Raw genomic sequence first — 20,655 nt, 5'->3', positions numbered from 1 at the left:
CTGCTGTTGGACTCTGCAGGGGTGAGGGAGCCATTCTGGTGCCCCAACTAGGTTGGCACCTGGGTGTGGTGCCTTGCCTGCTCCCCAAATTATGGTACTGGGTTCATCCTTCCTGTGTCTGCTCCCCATCCAATACCACCCCATCCCCAGCTGCCCTGTCAAGCCAGTGCCACCCGCCATGCCTTGCCCTCCCACCCCTGTCATTGTCTGATATCAGTACCTGCCTGGACTCTTGAAGAGACCCAGGCATCTGGGACTATGGAAAACAGGAGCCAGTGACATGCCTTCCACAAGATGGCAGTGCAAGGGAAGTACAACTGCACCACTGTAACCCCCTGGATCCACCCCGATTGTAAATTATTAATTTTGGTACTGTAAAATTTCAGACTTTATTTCTGTATTTAAATTGTAATAAATAAGAAAAAAGAAAAAGTTCAGTAAGAATGTACCAAGATAAGAAATTTCTAAAGAAAACCTATGAACACTGAGGGCCCTTGCAGTCCTATATTTCTAAAGAATCAGTTACACAAATCCCTTTTAAATACAGCAGGAAGTAGACATTTTGGGACACAAACAGATATTTTTCAAAGACCACTAAAATTCCAATGAGACTATCTTATCTGTTCAAATTCTTGGAAGATAATGTCTTACAGGTTTTCATTTCTTTTCTTTTTTTCACTATACACTAGTATATGGAATCTCATTACAGTCTCCTTAAGTGATTTTTTTTTTTAAATTGCTTGAAGATATGTAAGACAGACTTTAATTAAGCTATGGGACTATGTTCTTCCAAGAGATTACTCCATGGATGGTTAGGTAGAAACACAGAATGATCTCTTATCTTTAACCATCAATACAGTGGACATTAGGGCCCCCTCTACACATGCAGGTAAAGTGCAATGGAATCTAATGAGCAATTCTCACAATAGCACCTCCTGCCATGCCACATGTATATGGCAGGAGGTGCAATTGTAGGATCATGCATTAGACTACATTGTACCTTATTGCTGGTGCAAGGGGACCCAATTTTGGGCTTCACCTGAACTAGCAAGAAACAAGGTCCCACAGCTGGCAGCCCCATGCATTCCAGGTGAGGGGCTCCAAAGGTGCGGGGGCACTCCACAGAGGGCTGGAAGATTGCCACTACAGAGATCTCCCTGCCCCAGGGGTACAGGAAACCCTCAGGGCTGGAGGATTGCTGCTAAGTGATTGTCCAACCCCAAGGGTCTAGGAAATCCCTGGTGCCAGAGGATCACTGCGATCCTCCAGCCTCAGGGTGCAGAGAGCCCTAGGGATTGCAGCTACTGCAATGCCTAGGGCTCAGAAGTGCATGGAAACCCCCAGACCCTGGGGACTGTAGCTGCCATGCTGGGCATGGTGCATCCAGCAGCAGGAGAGTCCCTGCTACACATGGAAATTCAGGCTTGCTAGCAACCAGCTCTGAAGTGAGTACACATTTTCAAGGTCTAATTTTACAGCTGGTTGGAGCTTTTTATCTTGTGATAGCTACTTTCCACCTGTAGCTGGTCTCCACTTAATTGTGCAATACCTGTAACATGTAGAGCGGACCTAAACGTCTTCTTCCGCAGCTCCATCCTCACTTATAACGTAGTTTATAGATGACCAGCAACAACTGATTATGATGGGATTTTGTACTGAAAAAGTTATTTCTGACAGTATTCCTGTGTAAATTTAGCTAATTTGAAGTAAAAACCATCTATGATGGGAATTAATCAGGAATTGCTTTCTCTGTGAACAAGAAGATGTTCTGATGTATAAAGACCTATATGGAACAGACTGCTCTGTTTGGAAAATAATTTATTTCTGTGTACAAGGCTGCCATGAAAATGATTCATACCAGAATCTTGTCATTTTCTAAAAAAAGCTGATGACAGGATAGTCTTCAAAAACTTTGGAATTCACTACCCTGCCTTGTCTAAAATTGGCTTTTAAGGCATTAGAAAAGCCTAACTCCTTCCCCAGGCTTTTTTGGAGAAAAAGGCACGTTAAGAGTTAGAATTTGTGCCCCAAAGGCTAGAAATTGTTTCTTTCAATTTTTCATTTTCAGTTTGCTATGTTTATTATTGTTGGTTTTATTGTGCTTACATTGTTCCTATATAGTAAAGATATATAGCTGTTAATAAAAGTACAACTCACTTTTTGAAACTCCACTACTGCTGTAGTGTACCGTTTTGTATCTTCAGATACGCTGAGCCCATCTCCTTCCTTCCCCGAAGTTCCTTTGATACCAAGAAGTTGGCGATTCCTCCTAATAAACATGTATTAATAACAAAACTTGGTAAGATAACAATTAAAGTAGGTGGGAAAAGCTAAAGCCCGTGCAGTTCTTACTAACATCAGAGACAGTTGAGGGTGTTCAGCATCTCAAAGGAGCCCATTATGCTTTCTTAAAGATAGTTATTCTTTATAAGTTTTTGTGGACACTATTCTTATATAAAGATTTATAGATACCTGAATTAATCCAAACATAATTTATAATCTTCCATCTGAATTTAAGACCTAGGTTCTCATTAAATAAAGGGAGACTGAATGAGGCAAGGGCCCATGGAAAAAAATGTGTGATCATGAAATAATTTTTTTTAAAAAATGTACCATACTGCATACACACAACAGGACTGAATTAAGTCGCATATTTACCATATATATCAGCATTTTGAGTGCTTGATTTTGAAACCATATTAAATGTTCTTTAACATGGGTTTGTGCATGCAAATTAGCTATATCTGTAGATATAGACAGCCTTCTGGTAAGCCTTGGAATGTCATCCCATTATGTGAGGCCAAAAAGGCAAAAAAAAACAGTCGAATATAAAAATCTGTGAAGCAGCTTGGTGAAAAATACATACATGCAAATGAAACTCTTACCGTACACTCATTGTAATTTCCTACTCTGGCAACTCAAAATAGTTCCTTTGCTACACTACTCCTTTAAATTTGACCCTGCTTGACCAATAGCAGTGACCCACAGAAACCACTGGCTTATCACTATCACTGCTAAAAACATAATGGCTACACTGCTGGATATACCTGCTCAAACTGACACATTTTGGCAACTATCTGCGACAGAAGTGAGCTTTACTAGACACTATCAAAGTAGAAGAATTTTCATACATCCTCACAGTACAGAATAATTTCTGCAGCTACGTAGTCTTCCACACCTCATAGGCCTTTCCATATATACCCAAATTCAAGATGATTTGGAATGCAAGATGACCACCCCACCAACAATTAGACTCTCTATATAGGAAATTATACATTTATAATCATCCATTACTAGAATCTAATTAGCAGAATCATCCTAAATTCTTCCTTTCCAGTGCTGTGCTGGGAAAAGCTGTAGTGGGGGGTGAGAGACCAGACCACCACCCCTCTGTCCCCACCCCCCTTGCCTGCCCCATGTCATGTGCCCATTTACCATCTGTCCCTTGGTGCCTATGCCTACTATCCCATCCCCTGTCCCCCCCATAGCCTTCTCTCCTACCCCCTGCTCCCCAACCCCTGCTCACACACCCTCCTTACCTTCTACTGCAGCTCTGCTCCTCTGGGGCATTCAGCAGCAGCATAGCCCCAGTCTGGCCCCAACCCAGCCCAGCAAAGGAGAAGTGGTGGCAGCTTCCAGCCAGGCCAGGTCAGGGCTGGAGACCAGAGCCAAAGCAGAAGGCAAGACAGGGTGGGGGAGAAGAGAGGCAATCACAGGCACAGGGGCAGGCTGCAAGCTTGCCTACATGTACTCCATACTCCCCTCAGTCACATGTCCCCTCTCCCAGCATTCTGGCCCAGGGCAAAAAGCTACCTTTTTAAGGAATCTTGCACATAGCCTGCCCACTCCAATACTCGCTGAAACTTCTCTTCATTCAGTGTTTGGTGTAAAACTTGAACAAAGAACTCTAGAAAACGAGGTTTCTTTTTGAATTTCAAAACTGCATTAAAGATAAAATAATACGTAGTTATTACACATTTGCATTAATACTACAGAAGGTAAGGCAGCTGACACCTAAGAGACAAAATAATTCAGAGGCATGAGCTTTCAACAGCAACAGCCTACTTCATCAGATACTATAAAGGGATCATCAACTCTATTCAAAGCATCTGGTAGGTTTTTGCCTTGCCCCACCTTCTGCATAACTTCAGATTAATACAGCTAACTACCTTTTTGTATCAATGTTTGACTTTTCTGAATTCAGGTCGGTTACTGAATTATTACAACTTATGAGATCTCCCATAATCAAATGCATATGATGAAGTACATTGAAAAAGAAAAGAAATATGCTGGTACTGAAAATGGAATGTTTAATAGCATTCAATATATAATTCAGAAAATATTTTACTACCCAGTTATAGATTAGCGGTAGCAAACCCTCACTGGGGCCAGTTCAGTATCGATCACTCATGTGCCTCTATTTGTGTATAGCAGTGCCTAAAAATTAGGTGTTCAGTCCCAGGAGGGCAATCTAAATATACAAGTTCAGCCTCGTAGGTTCTTGGTACAGAAAATGGGCACATTTGAGCATCTCTGAACGGTCAATTCTCAAAACTGGAGGTTTCTAGAGGTAGCCAAGAAAAAATGCTATTATCTGAATTTCTACCTGTCTCTGGAACTTAGGCCCCATCCCTACTTCAGAGGTACTGCACAATTAACTGATTAATTGTGCAATTACCAGAAGACCAGCTACACCTGCGAAGTAGCTACGACAACAACAAAAAGCTCCAACCAGATGTCAGGTTAAACCTCAAAAATGTATCCTAACTTTATAGCTGGTTGCTTCCGAGCTTTACTTCGCACATGTAGCAGCATCTACCTTGCTGCTGAGGCCCCATCAGCTGATAGGGCTCCCAGCTGCAGGGGTGTCCCATGTCTAGTGAAAAACCCCTGAGCCCTAGGAATTGCAAAGTCACAATCCCAAGGGTTACGGTTTTCATGCATCCGGGGCTCCTATGACTCCAGGGTGTGGGGAAACCCCTGGGGCCAAGAGATCGACACAGGGCAATCCCCATATCCCAGGGGTGTGGGAAACCCTTAGGACCAGAGGACTGTTGAGATTTTCCGGCCTGAGGGTGGCAGGATCTCCCCTGCAGTGATCCTTCTGCCCCAGGGGTTTTCATCAGCCCTAGGGGTTTCTTCACTGCACCCCTGAGGTGGGGAGACTGCTGGAGTGGCAATCCTCCAGCCCCAAGGAGCAGGGAGATCACTGCAACAGGTGTTAACAATCATCTCCCCTTTTTAACGGTCATTCCACTAATCAAGTTAACCTATTTTAGGGCAATCTTGATGTCTTCTAGGACTTCTTATTTTATAGTTTCTGCTGCTCTGCCTCCCTACCCTGTGCCTGGGACACTCACATTAATTTTCACTGGCCAACTGGAACCAGCCTCCAAAATCTGGAATTGTCCCAGCCAAATCAGGATGTATGGTCACCCTGTGCAAAAGGCTCCTCACCCTTTCTTGAGTCTACCACTTGGGATGTGTGTTGTGCCAAACAATGCTACTCTGGACTCCTTTAAGAGTCAACTGTATATTTATTTTGCTGGGATACTGTGACCCCAGCTGCCTTCCTGCCCCTGGGGCAGGGGGCTGGACTCTATGATCTTCTGAGGTCCCTTCCTACCCTAATGTCTATGAAATCTATTAAATGAAATAAATTAAAATAACTTTAAGAATGCCCAAATAATTTAGGTACTTAAATTCCACTTAAGTTTTGTTTAGGCACCTAAAGATCCAAACTGGATAAGGCCCTAAATGACTACAAGGCCTTTTGTGAACTTTTGTGAATTTAAATATAAATTTGAATTTTGTGAGTTAGTGAACAAGAGACAAATAAAACGTTGATAAAGCAGTACAAATGCATATGTATTTATTGAATGAATAAATCATTTGAATGATTCCTGCAATGAGAACACTAGTAGTCTAGGGATCTACTTGCACAATTCCAGGTTTTCAATTCTGTTTTGTAAATTCTATATCGGTTTTCATTATCATTTGTCAGCAGGTTGTACATTGCTACCTGGAAATTAAAAGCCAAAGAAACTACTAGTCCTTATTTATGAAGTATTAATAATGCAATTAATTGTCAATTTATAGTTGTGCCATACTCGATTCTTTGAATTCTATTTCTTTAAGAATATAAAAGTAGCTTCAACCAGATTTTACAGCCTCAAATTTTAAATTTAAAATATAAATCAAACTTGCTCTTCATATTTAAAATTCTTGTTTTATTAAAAATGGCCTCTCTCACTTGGAAGTCATATTTTGCACTACCAAAAGGGCTCTCTAGAAGAAAAATTCAGAAAACTTATACACTCTAAATCAAAATATTCATATTCATGAGCTAATGAAAAAATATTTATATTTTTAGCTAAAGTCATAATTTGCTGCAAATATTTCATGGATTTCAAATACTAAGATATGAGGGACGTTCAAAAGTACTTTAGCTTCAAATAATAAACAGACAGAATGTGGGGGGGAAATCACATGCCCAAGAGCTTATTATAAAAACTGGAGAAATAGAAATGAAAAATAAAAATCAAAAGTGATTGCTAAGGCTGCATGCAGACCTAGATGGACATTTGGTTCCCCAGAGACAATTAGCGGCTGTGCACTTTGTGCTGCCGCCAGTTGTCCCTGGGGGAATGTCTGTGCCACACATACTCTAGCACACAGCAAGTATCCCAGGTGGGGGAGGAGAGGGTGGGAGCAGCACTGGGCTGACCCCAGCAGCCTTACCTGGGATCCTGGGGGCCTTCTGGGGCTGCAGCCACATAGCTCCTGCCACGTGGAGCCTGGCCGACAGCAGAGTGTGGCTCTGCCTGGCCAGGCTGCAGCTTTGCATGCTACTACTGCGTGCTCCACTCTGCTTTTTTTTCCAGATGTTTTTTGTACCCCTGGTTGGGTTTTTTTTTTGCAGCACTGAGAACTGAATGTGTGGTATGTGGCACCGCAGATGTGCCTGCCATACCGCATATGGCACAGCCACATTAGTCTGGACACAGTCTAAGACTTTTAAAGAAATAAAGATTTTAGAATTAAATCCAGTTGTCCTACCTTCTTTATAGGCATTCTTTGTTGACCAACAAGAAATGATAGGATAGAGGAAAAAAGGATCTTCTTGTCCTGTGAGATCAGATCCGGTACCTAGATTGATGATCAAATCAAATCCAAACCATCAGGACAGCAAGTAACAGAACTATATAAACTATTTCTTACTACTGAAGACTGTAAGACATCTTCTGTAAGCACATAATTTCTCACTATCAGAAGTGCTTTCAAAATGTAAGGTACCAAATATTTAAGAAAGATGATTGTTCTTTCCATCTAATTTGTTCAGGAAAAGAGAGAAACACATGTCCAGCTACAGATGAAAAAGGTTAAGAACCAAATCCTAATAATCTCTAAATCTTTCCCACAGCTTGTAGAAAATCTGCATGTCCTACCTTGGAGTGAAATGCAAATTCATGCAAGGAGATGCATAGCTCTCTTCTTCCCGCAATGTGCAGCCTAGTGTACCCTACAAGGCCAAATCTAATCTACCCTGATGTAGTTCTCCTATTTTAGCCAAAGGCAACCTTTCTAAATCCAGCCTGGAAAGAACATAGCTCTCCCCTATTCTTTCAGTAGGGCCCCCATACACAGCTGCATTGATATTCTAAAGCTAACTCTGAGGGAGATACCTATATGATATATTTCAGCCAAATAGCTTAATGATTAGGGCACTTATCCAGGAATGAGAAACCCAGATTATAGGTCATCTTCTTTAAAACTACATCTTCCACTTCCTAAGAAATCATCCTAATCACCAGGACACAAGCTAGGAAGGGTCCAGAGAACCCTCCATCTCTTTTATTGGAGCTGGTCTACTCAGTAGCCAAGAGGGAAATGGTTATGCAGCCAAAAGGGAGTGTGGTTCTGTGGCCATGAATCCATTGATATGGATTCTGGCTCCTGCTCTTACTCTGTATTCCCAAGCTGTTTAAAAATGTTTCCTACTCATGGAAGCAACAGTTATGCTAGGTCACTGAGATCAGTAGTGGAATGGTCATATCAATGATCACAAGGCTAGGAGCCATGGCAACAATGTCTGTCTGTCTTATCCTAGAAAAGAAGGTGGAGTTATGGAAAAGCTCCAGCATTTTGCCTGCCCATCCACCAGTGTGTGTGTCTGTGTGTGTGTAAAATATTTAAAAAGATTGAGGATTTTGGTTTTTTTTAAAAAGGATACAGAGTAAGGCACAACCAATGGAGATAATCAAGAAAGCAATATGTAATTATTTCAACCACTTTTTTGTTATTAAAAAACACTCAGATTTGTTAGAGACTAAATACATTAAAGGGCCAAAAAGGTCATATATAACGATCTTTTCATAGTAACAAAAAATAAATAAGACAGAACTAGGAATGTATGCAAAGAATAAAAGGAAAGAAATGGGAGTGCAAGGAAAGAAGAAAAGGAGCACAAAGAAAGAAGAAAAAGACATACATGTCTCAGGTGTTACACTACAAATCTCTTCCATGTATGACTATATACAGGGTCTTTAGTATTTCCTATTAATTCAATTAAGTTACTGTCTCTGTACTATGACTGCAAGCTCATTAAGCCCGTCAACACAGCACTGCATCTGATTCTCATTGTCTTAAAAATATCCATTCATCCCATAGAATAAAAGCTTTAAGTATTTCATTATGTTGACTGAAAACACCAACCCTCCTAATACGTTTGCCTACACTGTCCAAATGACTGAAGAAAATTAGTGCCCAGCACTGATGAGTGCTCTTTAAATATACTGCTTTGGTTATTATATTTTGTACCTATAGAAAAAGGGATAGAAAAGATTGCCTTTCGGTTTTTTTACCCCATTTGCTAAATTTGAGGAGATGAGCTTTGAATAAGCATTCAGGATCTAAAACTGGTTACATAAAATTTTAATTTGAGAAAATCGTCAAGAAAGCCTGAATCATTCTTTGTGCTAACCTAGATGGTTTCCCAGGTTTCCAGTTAATCAGGCAAACTCTACTCTTCCTCATTTTCCTCTTAGACAGTCATTAATGGGATGCTACAAGTGTTGATCCACCCATAAGAATTTCTGAAAGTGGCTTGTGTCACTATATTTGTTAATAGCATGTTGTAGTGGTGAATATATTGTGCTAAAACACTTATCTATATTTGTTAAGATAGCTGTTATCCTGGCATCTAGTATCTGTTATTAATGCAATCAACAAGGACTCTTCTAACACTTTGTATCATGTCCTTCATTCTAAGTAACCCTATCATGGATTTTTAAATGGTTTTTATATTCACCTTTTTTGATGAACTTCAGAAAATTTTCAACTTTTTTTTCAGAAACACCCCCCCTAATTTTCTGACAAGCACAATATTTCAATACTAACCTAACAAATCAAGCATTTATGGCACATACCACGGCTGATGAAAATGCATTCTACTGTAACTGACTCATCCACTAATTTAATTTTCCAAGGAGTTTATATGGTACAGTATCTTTTGAAATGAACAATTTAATTTTCAATTAACTTACAAAACTCATTCAGATCTTGCAACTTGTTCTGCATGAGCACAGGCATTTACATCTACAGAACAAGTTACAGGATCAGGGTGTAGATGAGCTACATGTATTTAATTGGATCTCTCCACTTAACTTTTACATTTGCTACAGAGCTATTTTCATGCATGCTATATATTTGCTGCCACAGAAATGGAAGGGGAAGACCACTAACTAATGGTGAACCATCAGTACAGATTCTATACTTAAAGCTTGACTCAGATTTCCATTTCAAAACCTCTTAATCTTATCAAAATTTGGAAAACAAAAACATATACTTTTAGCCTGAAGATGTTCATGTTTCATCCACATTTTTTTTTATTGATCTACCCATTTTTAAGTTGCATGGCACTGAAATGTTAATACATCTGTAACTCTTTCAAAAATACTTTAACTCTCTGGGGAACATCCCTTCAGCACCACAAAGATTCCCAACTGCAATGATAGTAGCTTCTAAGCAGCCTAGGCAGAGCCAGCCTTAGAGGTAGGCACCTTGGTGCCATGGTCAGGGGGGCACCAAACACACACACGTGTGTGCGTGGACAGCCAATGCTCAGAGCAGCACTCTCCCGCCACCCTGCCCTGCCCTGTCCCATACAGGAGGAGCAGTGCCCTGCCCAGCCTGCCCCCTGCCTCCAGCCACTGCTCAGGAAGAAACAGGCTGGGTACTTGTGGGCCAGATGGTGCCTGCTCTACTCTGCCTGCCTTGCTCCCACACAGCAGCAGCGGTGCCTGCCCACCTGCCTACTGACCTGGCATATGCTCCTCTCCCTGCTTGACTGTGCCCCACATCCCTGCCCACCTGCCTCTGCCTGCAGCAGCGCCACTGACTGGGGGAAAGGTACCAAAATACAAGTTCGCCCAGAGCACCATTTTCCCATGGCCAACTCTGAGCCCAGACATTTACCAGTGATTTTAGCTGGTCTGCTGTCCAATCCTGCTCTGAACTAGTCCAACTTCTGAGTGACCACAGGCTGCAGGCCCTCCAGGCTGCATACTACAACAGCCTCCACCTCATTACACTGCTCCCTTCCCCCTTCCTCCCACTGAGCTGTGCATTCCAGGTGCCCCCTGCACTGTGCTGCACTGCATAAGTGCTCCCTGGGGAAGAGGCAAGGCCAGGAAGCTGAAGTCAGAAGAGGGAGGAGGAGCCTGGATACCCCAGTAGCAACAGCCAGAATGGTAAGGGGATTGTCACTGCATAGGCCACAATTTAAATCCTCATGGCCTGGATGTGGCTGGGAGCAGTCAGTTGGACAGCCTTGTCTAGAACATGGCAGAAACATATCAGTTCTCACCTCTACTAACTAGCACCAGAGGAAAACCTTCAAGAGGAAAAAGGGTCACATGTTAGCAGCAGAACTTGGGGAAGGAAGTGTTTTAAAATGAACCATAGCCCAAGGATAACTAGGAAGAGCAAGAGAAGAGCCACCTGTGGCCCTACTGAATTCAAGGTCAGCCCTGGCAGGGGATTATTCTCCTTAGGAGTATAGTAGGCCTAGTACAGAGAAATTCTGCGTACTGAGCTTCTCAATTTTTTTGCACTTGAGTGGCGAGCAACTGTCAGATGATTTCTAGCCTCCCATCCCCAAAGAGGTTTTATGATCTGCAACTGAAAAGAGAAGGAAATGAAAATGTGACTTGTGTGTGCTTCCCTAGTTTCAGAGCCTCTCCAAAGAGGGGATTTTCCTACTCCAATACAGAGTAGTAGACTGCTTTCCCTATGCACTCATTTACCCTTTAAATAAAAAGAAAAAGCAGTAGGCACAGGAAATGTTTGATACACACAGAAAGGAATATTCAAATATGGCACAAACATACTTTCAATTCAAGCAACAGAAAGAGAGAAAATCCATACTTCATCTGATCCAGGATGTGAAGTAGCTATATGTTTCAGATGGTAACGACCAAACTTTCAATGATTCAAGTTTCTAATGAACTCTGAAAGATTGTATCTTTAAAATTTAATATCTGTGTTGCCTCAATCCACAAAATTTTCTGTGACAGTGTTTCTAAAAATAGTAGTTATAATGTCAAATGGGTAGTAAGATCATTTCAGAAGAGTAAGGAGCACTTGCTGGTTTTAAATTTCTAATAATCATACAGGCTTGGGGTCATAAATAAGTGTGGGCAAAATAAACCTGAGAACTGTTGTTAGACATACCTCTACATGTGCTCTTCTGCTCCTTCAAGAAATTAAGGGTCAGGAGAAACACAGTTCATTATATTCTCAAAACTAGATTGTACTGTAAATACCATGCAGAGAGTTAAAGGCAGCTACTCTTTTAAAGGGATGCCTTGAGATCTTGTGGGGTCCTACACAATATTTGTACCGTTAGGAATGCAAATACGATTCACAAGCTAAACCTAAAGATTTCAAACACTAAGGAATCCATAGTGTTAAAAACATTCTGACCTGTCTTGCTAGTTCTTTGCAACAGAAGAATTGCTTTGTTGTTTTTTTGTTTGTTTGCTTGTTTTGGGGTTTTTTTACTATAGAAAAAACCAGTGGAAAACCAAGTGCTGGCCTTTTCCGAGTGGTGCTGTGAGTCTATCTAAGGGTGCCTTGAACCTAAAAACCTTGAGAACCATTGGTTTAAGGATGCAGCATAGAATTCCATTGTAACCAATAGAGAGAATATTGAAACTTGTCTGAATGTTTTTTTAATGAGGAAACAGCTAGTATTGGTGGAAATGTTAAAGCAATGCCATGTGTTACTGGAAGGTAAATAAGACAACAGAAACCATGCGTTTTGTTGATTATGTCCCTTAATTTTCCTCTCAAACAGAAACAAACAACCCACAAGTACTATTTGGGAAAAGCATTCTTTGCAGCAAGCCATGAGAAATCATAGAAAAGACAGAAATATTTTGTTAAAATATCTACCAGGTTTTGTCAGTTTGAGAAGATTGGATTCCAGAGCAGTTAAGTTTTCAGTTGCCTTTTCAACTGCGGCGGCTTGTGATGTTTTCTTACAAGCACTCTAAGAAGAACAACAAGTAATAAATGATTAGTATCTATTATTTATGGTTCATCCCTGGCAAAATGCCACTGAAGCCAACAAAATTACACAGAAGATGGATTTTTTTTCCACCTCAGCCTTAAGAACTAATTATGAAATAACATTATATGTAATTGTGATTTACAGGGCTTTACAAACTATGCAGTGAATTAGTTGAGCACAATAAAAATTTTACCAAAAGGAAAAACTAAAATAGTTTATGATCTTGTCAGAGTTGAAATCCCAGTCTGAGAGGCTGAATACATGGCAGCTTGTGCTACCTAAACTTGCTGCAGAAAAACAATCCTATAACAAAACATCACTGAATGGCTTGATAGAAACGAATTCCCATGGGCTTCAAATTCTTCCTCACTGTCTGAGGACACATGCTCTAGAGAGTCTGTTGTGGTTCACTTGGGTGGTTTCCCTGTTGGAAGGAAACTGATCTGTATTTGTTTGGGAATTGAAAGGAACAAGGACAAATCTTCTACCCATCTGATAGGGTGGCACGCTGCTTATATTATATCTGTTCAGCAACTGGCTGGCTCCTCACGGTTTGCTGAAATGGCCTATTCTCATCTATAAGAAGCTTTTTTATAAGGCTAAGTGGGAAGTTTTAGGGGTGTTCCCCTCCCTGCCTCAAATCCACTTCAGAGCTCAGTAATGTAATGGTTTGGCACCTTAAGTTTCTTCCCTGGCTGAGTGACACTCAGCTGTCTAGAAAAGAACCCATTCCCATCTCCTTCCTGACAGCAAAGAGGTCACTAAATGACATATTCAAAGAGTCCCCAGTGTCCCCCAGAAAACAGCCATCTTTCAAGGAAAAAAAAACCTGAAAAACTGATTTTTCACTGAAAATAGTTTTGCTGGAAGTTTGTGAACTATGCTGGGAAGATCCCAGGAGTGGGGACAGTAAAGCCAATGTAATCCTCCTCCTTCACGCAGCAACATGTAGATGGGAAAGATATGCTAGGAGCCAGAAATGCATTTGGGAACAACAGAAAAAAGCAACTGAAGCAGCAGGGCCACCTGGACTTCGACATCACCAGTGTTTGACCAGTTTGTACACCGATCACTCAAAATACTCATCTCCCTGCGCCGACTGGGTGCTTGCTTGTACTCCTTCCTGCTTCTTCTCCACTTCTTTATTTCTGTTTCATTCCACCCTGCTTTACATGCTCCCCTTCTTTCTCTCTCTTTTATATGTCTGTTACCTTATTTTTATTCTTTTCAGTTAATTTCCTCCCAAAAAGCCCACATACAATTTAAAATAAAGAGAAAAACAAAGAGCAAAATGTGGGAGAACTAACATGACATTTATATATCATCACATTGTTCATTCTGCTTCTGTGCTGCCTATAATATCCTCTGTATTTAAACTGTATGTTGTTCAGGGCTCGGACTTCAACTTGTTTATATTTGTACCAACCATAAAAGAAGTCTGATTTCTACTGGGATCCTGAGGCACTACTATAATACTATTGTTAATATTAATAGTATGCAGCTACAGATGAGGAATTATCCCTCAAATATCCCTGCACAGGCTAATTCAGGCAGAATTAACATTTAAATCACCAACTGCTGTTCTGTCCAATAGAAATATTTTCTGTAAGTAATAACTTCAAGTATGAAAATTCATGCCATCCTTTCAAATCTGCAGCACTGAACGTGGGAGACAGCATCACTGGTGCAGGGGAAAAGTGCTGACAAGAGTTTCTTTGGACCAGGGGTTAGCAGCATACAGCCTACAGGCTCTGCCTGGAGCTGGGCAGCTGGAATCTGCATCCACATCATTGCCACTTCTCCTGCCGCCTGGCTACAGCCTGTTGCAGCTGCTAGCCAGTGGGGAACTAAGTCAGGACTGGGCAGCCTCCAGCTGCACCCATATTGCAGGGAAGGGGGTGGGGGCAGAAAAGAGACAAGAGAAATGGCAGTGGCAATGGTGTGGTCACAGTTCCCAGCTGCCCACTCCCAGCTCAGTTCCCCACCAGCTGGAAGCTGAGCAGCAGGGGGCAGGAAGAACCACTGGCAGTATCAATGCACTCCCAGCTGCCTGGCCTCAACCTAGATGCAGACAAACCCCTCACACTGATGACATGCTGCCAAAGCCACCTGGCCCAGGCCAGACTGGAATCAGAATTATTCCAGGCCCTGGCTCAAAAAGGTTGCCAGCTCCTGCTCCAGACTGTGGAGCAGCAGCAACAGGATGCAAAGCATTTCTAGCTCTATATACTTGGGATACTTTCATTTTCTTGAACTCAGCAGTTATTTCAGTTTTTCATTTCCCTGTTCTCTGGATCATTCCTGAAGATGAAATGTGAAAGACAGTATACAGCTATGCCAATTGTTTGGGTAAAATGAATTTCAACTTTTGGTGGATAAAAGCGATACTCAGTGGATAGCCTCCCTGATGTGTTAAACTATATCCATAAATTATTTCAAGGGCCAAAGTCAAATTCTTCTCATAGACACCTCATTGCAAACCTAAAAATTAGGTGCTCTGCCCTAGGAGAATGCTCCAAAGAGATTTATGAACCTAGGATCCCTACACAGTGCTGAGAATTAGGTGCTTCCAAAGGCTGATGCAGAGTGCCTAAATGCTGAGTAGGACGGTACCACAGTCAAATAATAGGAAATACTATAGGCAAAGGGAGAGAGGGGTCTGAATTACTGCTGCTCCTAAGGCATCTAACTCAGGGCCTCCCAGAGGACAGCTGTCAAGATCCCAAAAGAGAAACTTAAATAAGATGAAGCTCTAGCTCTAAAGAAACACTTTCCTCCTTCATTGCTGAGTTGGGGCACTGGTAAGTCAGAAGTGCAAGTCATGGAGGCAAAGCGAGAACAAATAAGAGGGAGCCTGACTGCACAACCTGAACATTTTAAATCAAGTAGTTGGTTAAAAACATAACTCCAGCAACAAGGAAAAAGAATCCTAAATCTAGAGATCATACAAAGACATTATTAGGAAGAAGGTTTAAAACATACAAAAGAAAGTTCTTGTTCACACCATGTATGCAAGAACAACTTCTGAAACCCATTGCCACAAGATGCTGTAATTTAACCAGGTTCAAAAGAGAATGGGAGAAATTGATAGAGGATAGGTCCACCAATGGGTATTAAACATTACAGTTAAAGGGTACAACCATTATAGTTAAGGGTGCAAATTAGAACTTCCTAGGGCTCTGAATGCAGGAAGCTGTAAAGGAAGAGGGGAAGAGAACATATAAGCCTAGGCAGCTATGTATAAAATATTCTTTCTGTAAGATACGGGAGACTGGACTAAATGGACCTGTGGTCTCACCTAGTATGGCTGTTATGTGCTTAACCCAGTATTACTCTCTCCCACCATCATACTTTCACCACTAGACAAATTTTCTCTTGTTTACTCTCCTCCTGGCATCATGAGTATGACAGCCTTAGCTGTCCAATGGCCCAGCTTCCACAGGAGAAGTGGAAGGTGCCTCATTTTATTGCCTAAAGCCATGCTTCTGGGAAGTGTCAGATGTCAGTTGGGCTCTCTCAAGCTGAGGAAGTCTTAAAACCCAAGTGTGTGACTACAAGGTTATTGTGTGAAAGGTTTGGGAGTGGCTGGGAATGCCATGTTCAATGTTGTTGGTATCAGTCAAGTGCTGGGAATGGATTATGGATACTGCATGACTCAGGAACGTTGACAGGTTTTAAATGTCTCTCATATTATCTGGATTGCAACACACATAAGGTGGGATTTAGGTTCTTAAATGCCTGATTTGGACAGCTTTTGTACATTCCAGGAATCTAGGGAACTTTTAAAGGCAAAACGGAGGCACCTAATGAATCTACCTACCTAAAGTGTTTTGTAGGTGTTGAAGCAGAGTTGACTTGGAACACTTTTTACAACCTAGGTGGCTACATTCCACCTAAATCCCAATTAGGATCCTATGAGAACAATAAGGAATTGGTCTTAAAATTACTACAGCCCTATATACAGCTTTTCATATCAGAATTATTGTGATAGGGTGCTCTTATGTAGCATTATACTTATACAAAAGAAAGGGATTACCTCATCTTCTGCATCTGTGTCAATGCGCATTTCTTCACCATCTAGAACTCCAGAGCGATCACGGGAAGTTGTTTGTGAAGAATCCAACAACTTCTTCCCATAGTTAATAATAATTATTGCTAGTTCATATTCTTGCCATGAACGTAGCACCTGTTAAAAATCCATTCATTAAAATATTTGTACATAATATGTAACATTTAGACACTGTCCATCATTACTTATGACTATCAACATACATTAAAATTACAGGGTTAGTAACCAATTATTAAAATTCAGTATCTGTATATCTAATAATGAAGAAAAAGAGGTTACTTACCTGTGCAACAATTGACATTCTTCCAAATGTGTTGTCTACATATTCTATTTCTGGTACATATTTACCCTATTCACTGGAGATCGGAGCACTTAAGCCAACAGTATCCACTGGTAGCTCTTGCATCCTCCATCCCCTTGAAATCCCCAATCTGAGGGTATAAAGTGGGGAGCAGGTCTGCACAACCAGCTGACCCTCTGTTCCTTCTCCAGTACTATATCCATATATAAAAGACTCAGCAGTAATGGGGAAAGGAGGATGGGTCGTGGAACAGCACATTTCTAAGCACTATGGTTACTGTACTGGAAAGTTACTTCTTTTTCTTCCTGGAGTGGCTGTCTATATCTGATTCATGTTCCCGAAGTATAGTCAATCAGTGAAGGAGGACACTGTGAGCCTAACTAAATGAAGACTGCCAACAGCTCTGCTAAAATGAGTTTCAGATTAAGATGCCTGCAGGATGGAATAATGTTGGTCGTATCAATTTCAAAGCACCTGCCTTACATACATCAGCTTTAAGGACAAATCTGAAGGAAGGTGCAAAAACTTCCAGTGCCTTGTGAAATATAACCTAATCTGTCTCAGGTATTCCAGATCAGCTAATTTATAACACTTCAGTAAAACCAACATCCACTTGGAAATTCTCTGAGCCCAGTCTGCCAAAGTTATCTAAAATATTAAAATTGCTATACCATTGGATGAATGAGTTTTTAGGGAAAAGCAAAGAACTGCATTGAGTTTAGATCAGATTAGAATCTAGACAATGGGGCTAGGAGCAGTCACAGCAGGGCCAGTGGCTACAGTGGGGCAGCAGCAGGACAAGTGGCAATAGGCCAATCAATTATATACCATATCAAAAGCAGCATAAGCAGTTGTGCAACCAGCAGCAGGGCAAGCACAGCTCTCCCCTGCCACTGATAGCCATGCCTAATGGAACCCAGTGGCCCTCAATTCTGTGGCTAATTCTGGCCTCCACCTAACAATGCCCTGAGGTTTACTAGCCAGCAAGTACCCTAATGGTTTCAGTGAAATGGCTCCATGAGCAGATCTGGCCCATGGACTGGAGGAGGTTTGACATTCTTGGTTTGGATAAAAATCTGATACTGCTTTCAAGAAAAACACAGTACTCCTAAGTACACAGGAACTGCCATTCACTGGGTCAGACCATAGGTCCACCATGCCCAGTATCCTGTGTCACACTGGTAGAGGGTGGATGCTAAAAAGGGAAAATGAACAGGGTATGAACAGGGATTTTCTACTGTTCCTCTCTCCCTTGCAGCCTCCACCATTTAAATTATAGGAAGTTCTAATTCAGAGGCTGTATCCTTAACTCCCATGCTCAATAGCTACTGATGCCCCTTTCCTTCAAAAATTTGTCTAAGCCTTTTTTTAAATACAGCTAAACTATCAGGTTCCACAACGTCTACTGGCAACGTGTTCCACATTTTAATTACATGCCGTGTGAAAAATAACTTCCTTTTGTTAGTTTTAAACTTACCACTTACTAGTTTCACTGTGTGACCCTTAGTTCTTGTGAGGCATGGTAAATAATAAATCCCTATTTACTTTCTCTTCCCCTCTCAATCATCTCTTTTCTAAACTGAATAGACCTAGTCTCTTTAGTCTCTCCTTGCTGTCACCTGGCCATCTAAGACCAATGACTTAAAACGTTGTCTAGAATCTGGCAGAATCTTGTACAGAATTTCCAAAGATCTGTGCCAATCAAAATATTCATAAGAAGAGAGAAGAGCTTGATATTTGACTATGCAATGCTGCAAGCTTGCAGATGAATAGCCTTTCTACTTACTAAATCCAGTCTTCTTTGGTTCTTTGTTCTTCAGAGTAATCTTTAAAGCCTGCTGCTTAGTTATTTCCTCTGCCACAATGGCAAATACAGAATTTGGAGCCAGATGAGAATAAACATTCATCTCTCATCCAAATAATTTATTAGCTTGTCTTTTTTTTCAAGTTGGTAGCATCGAGACTGGAGTTTGCCCTAGAGTTGCACTAATTATAATCCATCATTCATGGGTATAGTTAGTGGAATGGACTAAAAGTTTTATTGTGAAATTTCTGTGCTAACTGTGTTCATGTTGATACAACATTGTATGACTCAGGTTTTGTTTTTGGGGGGGGGGGGGTTGTTTATTAATATATTTCCTGTTCCAAGTTGAATCAGCTAAATCAGTCCCAAATCATATTGATTAAACAAAATGCAAGAGTTCCAAAAACCATATTGATTGAGCAGGCAGAACTTAATCATTCTAAACATTATGTATGGTGCTACAACTGGCAAGCATCCTCCATCCCAGGCTCTCACCCTGGGGCTTCAGATACTCCCAAATCCACTGACAGGCATCTATGCGCAGAACCAAGCTCAGCGGTATTGGGATTCAGCTGCCCCCGGATGCTACAAGCACGCATCCTCCATCCCAGACACTTTAGTCTGGGACTTTGGATACTTCCTATACTCAATTTTACTCCACAAGAGGTATGACTCAGTAGACTTCATTAGCCTGTGCACAGAGAATGAAGGGCTAAGTGTTAAGCCCTGTGGAGGATGAGACAAATTGGTCCCTTAGCATCAACAGGATCTTGAATGGCTTTGTTGACAACAAAGGGGAGATTCAGGACACCCAGGACTTGCCCAAAGGATATAAACATGGCAATGAAAGAGCAGACTGGAAAAAAGGGTATCTTGGCAGTTCCTGGCCAGAAGAATCTGAGACTGAGATAAGTGCCTCCACTTGTTTTGGGGAGCTAAAAGACTAGAAATGAAACAGCTGAGTATCTTTGAGGGTGCTCAAGGCTCTGTGAGCTGGACTGGGGACAGAGGGATGGCTCAACCCCACTGGTGGGGACAGAAAAACTCTGGCTGGCTAGCCTTTGATCCAATCAGTGCCTTTACTGAAAAGACTGTCTGCTGTGCTGCTTAGAACTATGGGTTGCATTATGTTACCCCAACAAGAGGTGAAGCCTCTTTCTCAAGTGCAGAACTGGATGCTTGCTCCCCAAGTCAGAGCTATAGACAACCTGGGAAGGTGAGAAACCAAAAGGCCAAGGTCTCAGAGTGGAAAGGAGCCTGACCTTCCCCCCTGTTCTAGAAGTCAAGCCTGGGAAGCACTGGGAGTGCAGCTGTTTTATCCAGTAATGAGGACACTATGTGGGTTGGAGTGATTTCAGAATTTGATGATGGAGCTGATTTTTTTTTTCATAGATTCATAGACTTTAAGGGCTGGAAGGGACCTCCCAAGATCATCAAGTCCAGCCCCCCTGCCACAGGCAGGAAGTCTTGCTGGGGTCAAATAACTCCTGCAAGATAAGCATCCAAATGCCATTTGAATGAGTCTAGAGTAGGTGCTTGCACCACCTCTGGAGACAGTCTATTCCAGACACTGGACACTCAAACAGTAAAGAAGCTTTTCCTCGTGTCCAGTCTAAATCAGCCTCCCAGAAGTTTGTGGCCATTAGACTTTGTTATCCTTTGGAGACCACTGGTGAACAACTGTTCTCCCAGATCTTGCTGCACCCCGCCCCCTTATGTACTTATAGGCTGCCATCAAATCCCCCGAGCCTTCTCTTCTCCAGACTGAAGAGTCCCATGTCCCTCAACCTCTCCTCGTAAGGCTTGCTCTCTTGGCCTGTGATCATGCAGGTGGCTCTCCTCTGGACTCTTTCAAGCTTATCCATGTCCCTCCTGAAGTGGAGGACCCAAAACTGGATCCAGTACTC

At 41.7% G+C, this 20,655-nt stretch overlaps 1 protein-coding gene across 7 annotated transcripts in view; it reads right to left on the bottom strand.

Moving 5' to 3' along the window:
- Positions 1–20,655, bottom strand: part of CFAP54 (cilia and flagella associated protein 54) — a 221,250-nt gene that overhangs the window by 125,020 nt on the left and 75,575 nt on the right. For all 7 annotated transcript variants that reach the window (XM_019545081.1, XM_019545083.1, XM_019545088.1 and 4 more), the window contains exons 27-31: positions 16,611–16,760; positions 12,457–12,553; positions 7,060–7,149; positions 3,814–3,940; positions 2,158–2,269 (exon numbers count right to left, since the gene is read on the bottom strand). In XM_019545081.1, coding sequence (XP_019400626.1) covers positions 2,158–2,269; positions 3,814–3,940; positions 7,060–7,149; positions 12,457–12,553; positions 16,611–16,760 — 576 coding nt within the window. The remainder of the gene's footprint in view (positions 1–2,157; positions 2,270–3,813; positions 3,941–7,059; positions 7,150–12,456; positions 12,554–16,610; positions 16,761–20,655) is intronic.

Source organism: Crocodylus porosus, unplaced genomic scaffold, assembly GCF_001723895.1.
Source record: "Crocodylus porosus isolate Cpor-Errol unplaced genomic scaffold, CroPor_comp1, whole genome shotgun sequence".
Lineage (NCBI taxonomy): Eukaryota > Metazoa > Chordata > Crocodylia > Crocodylidae > Crocodylus > Crocodylus porosus.
Note: the sequence above shows the minus strand (reverse complement) of the source record. Positions and strands in the feature narration are given on the sequence as shown.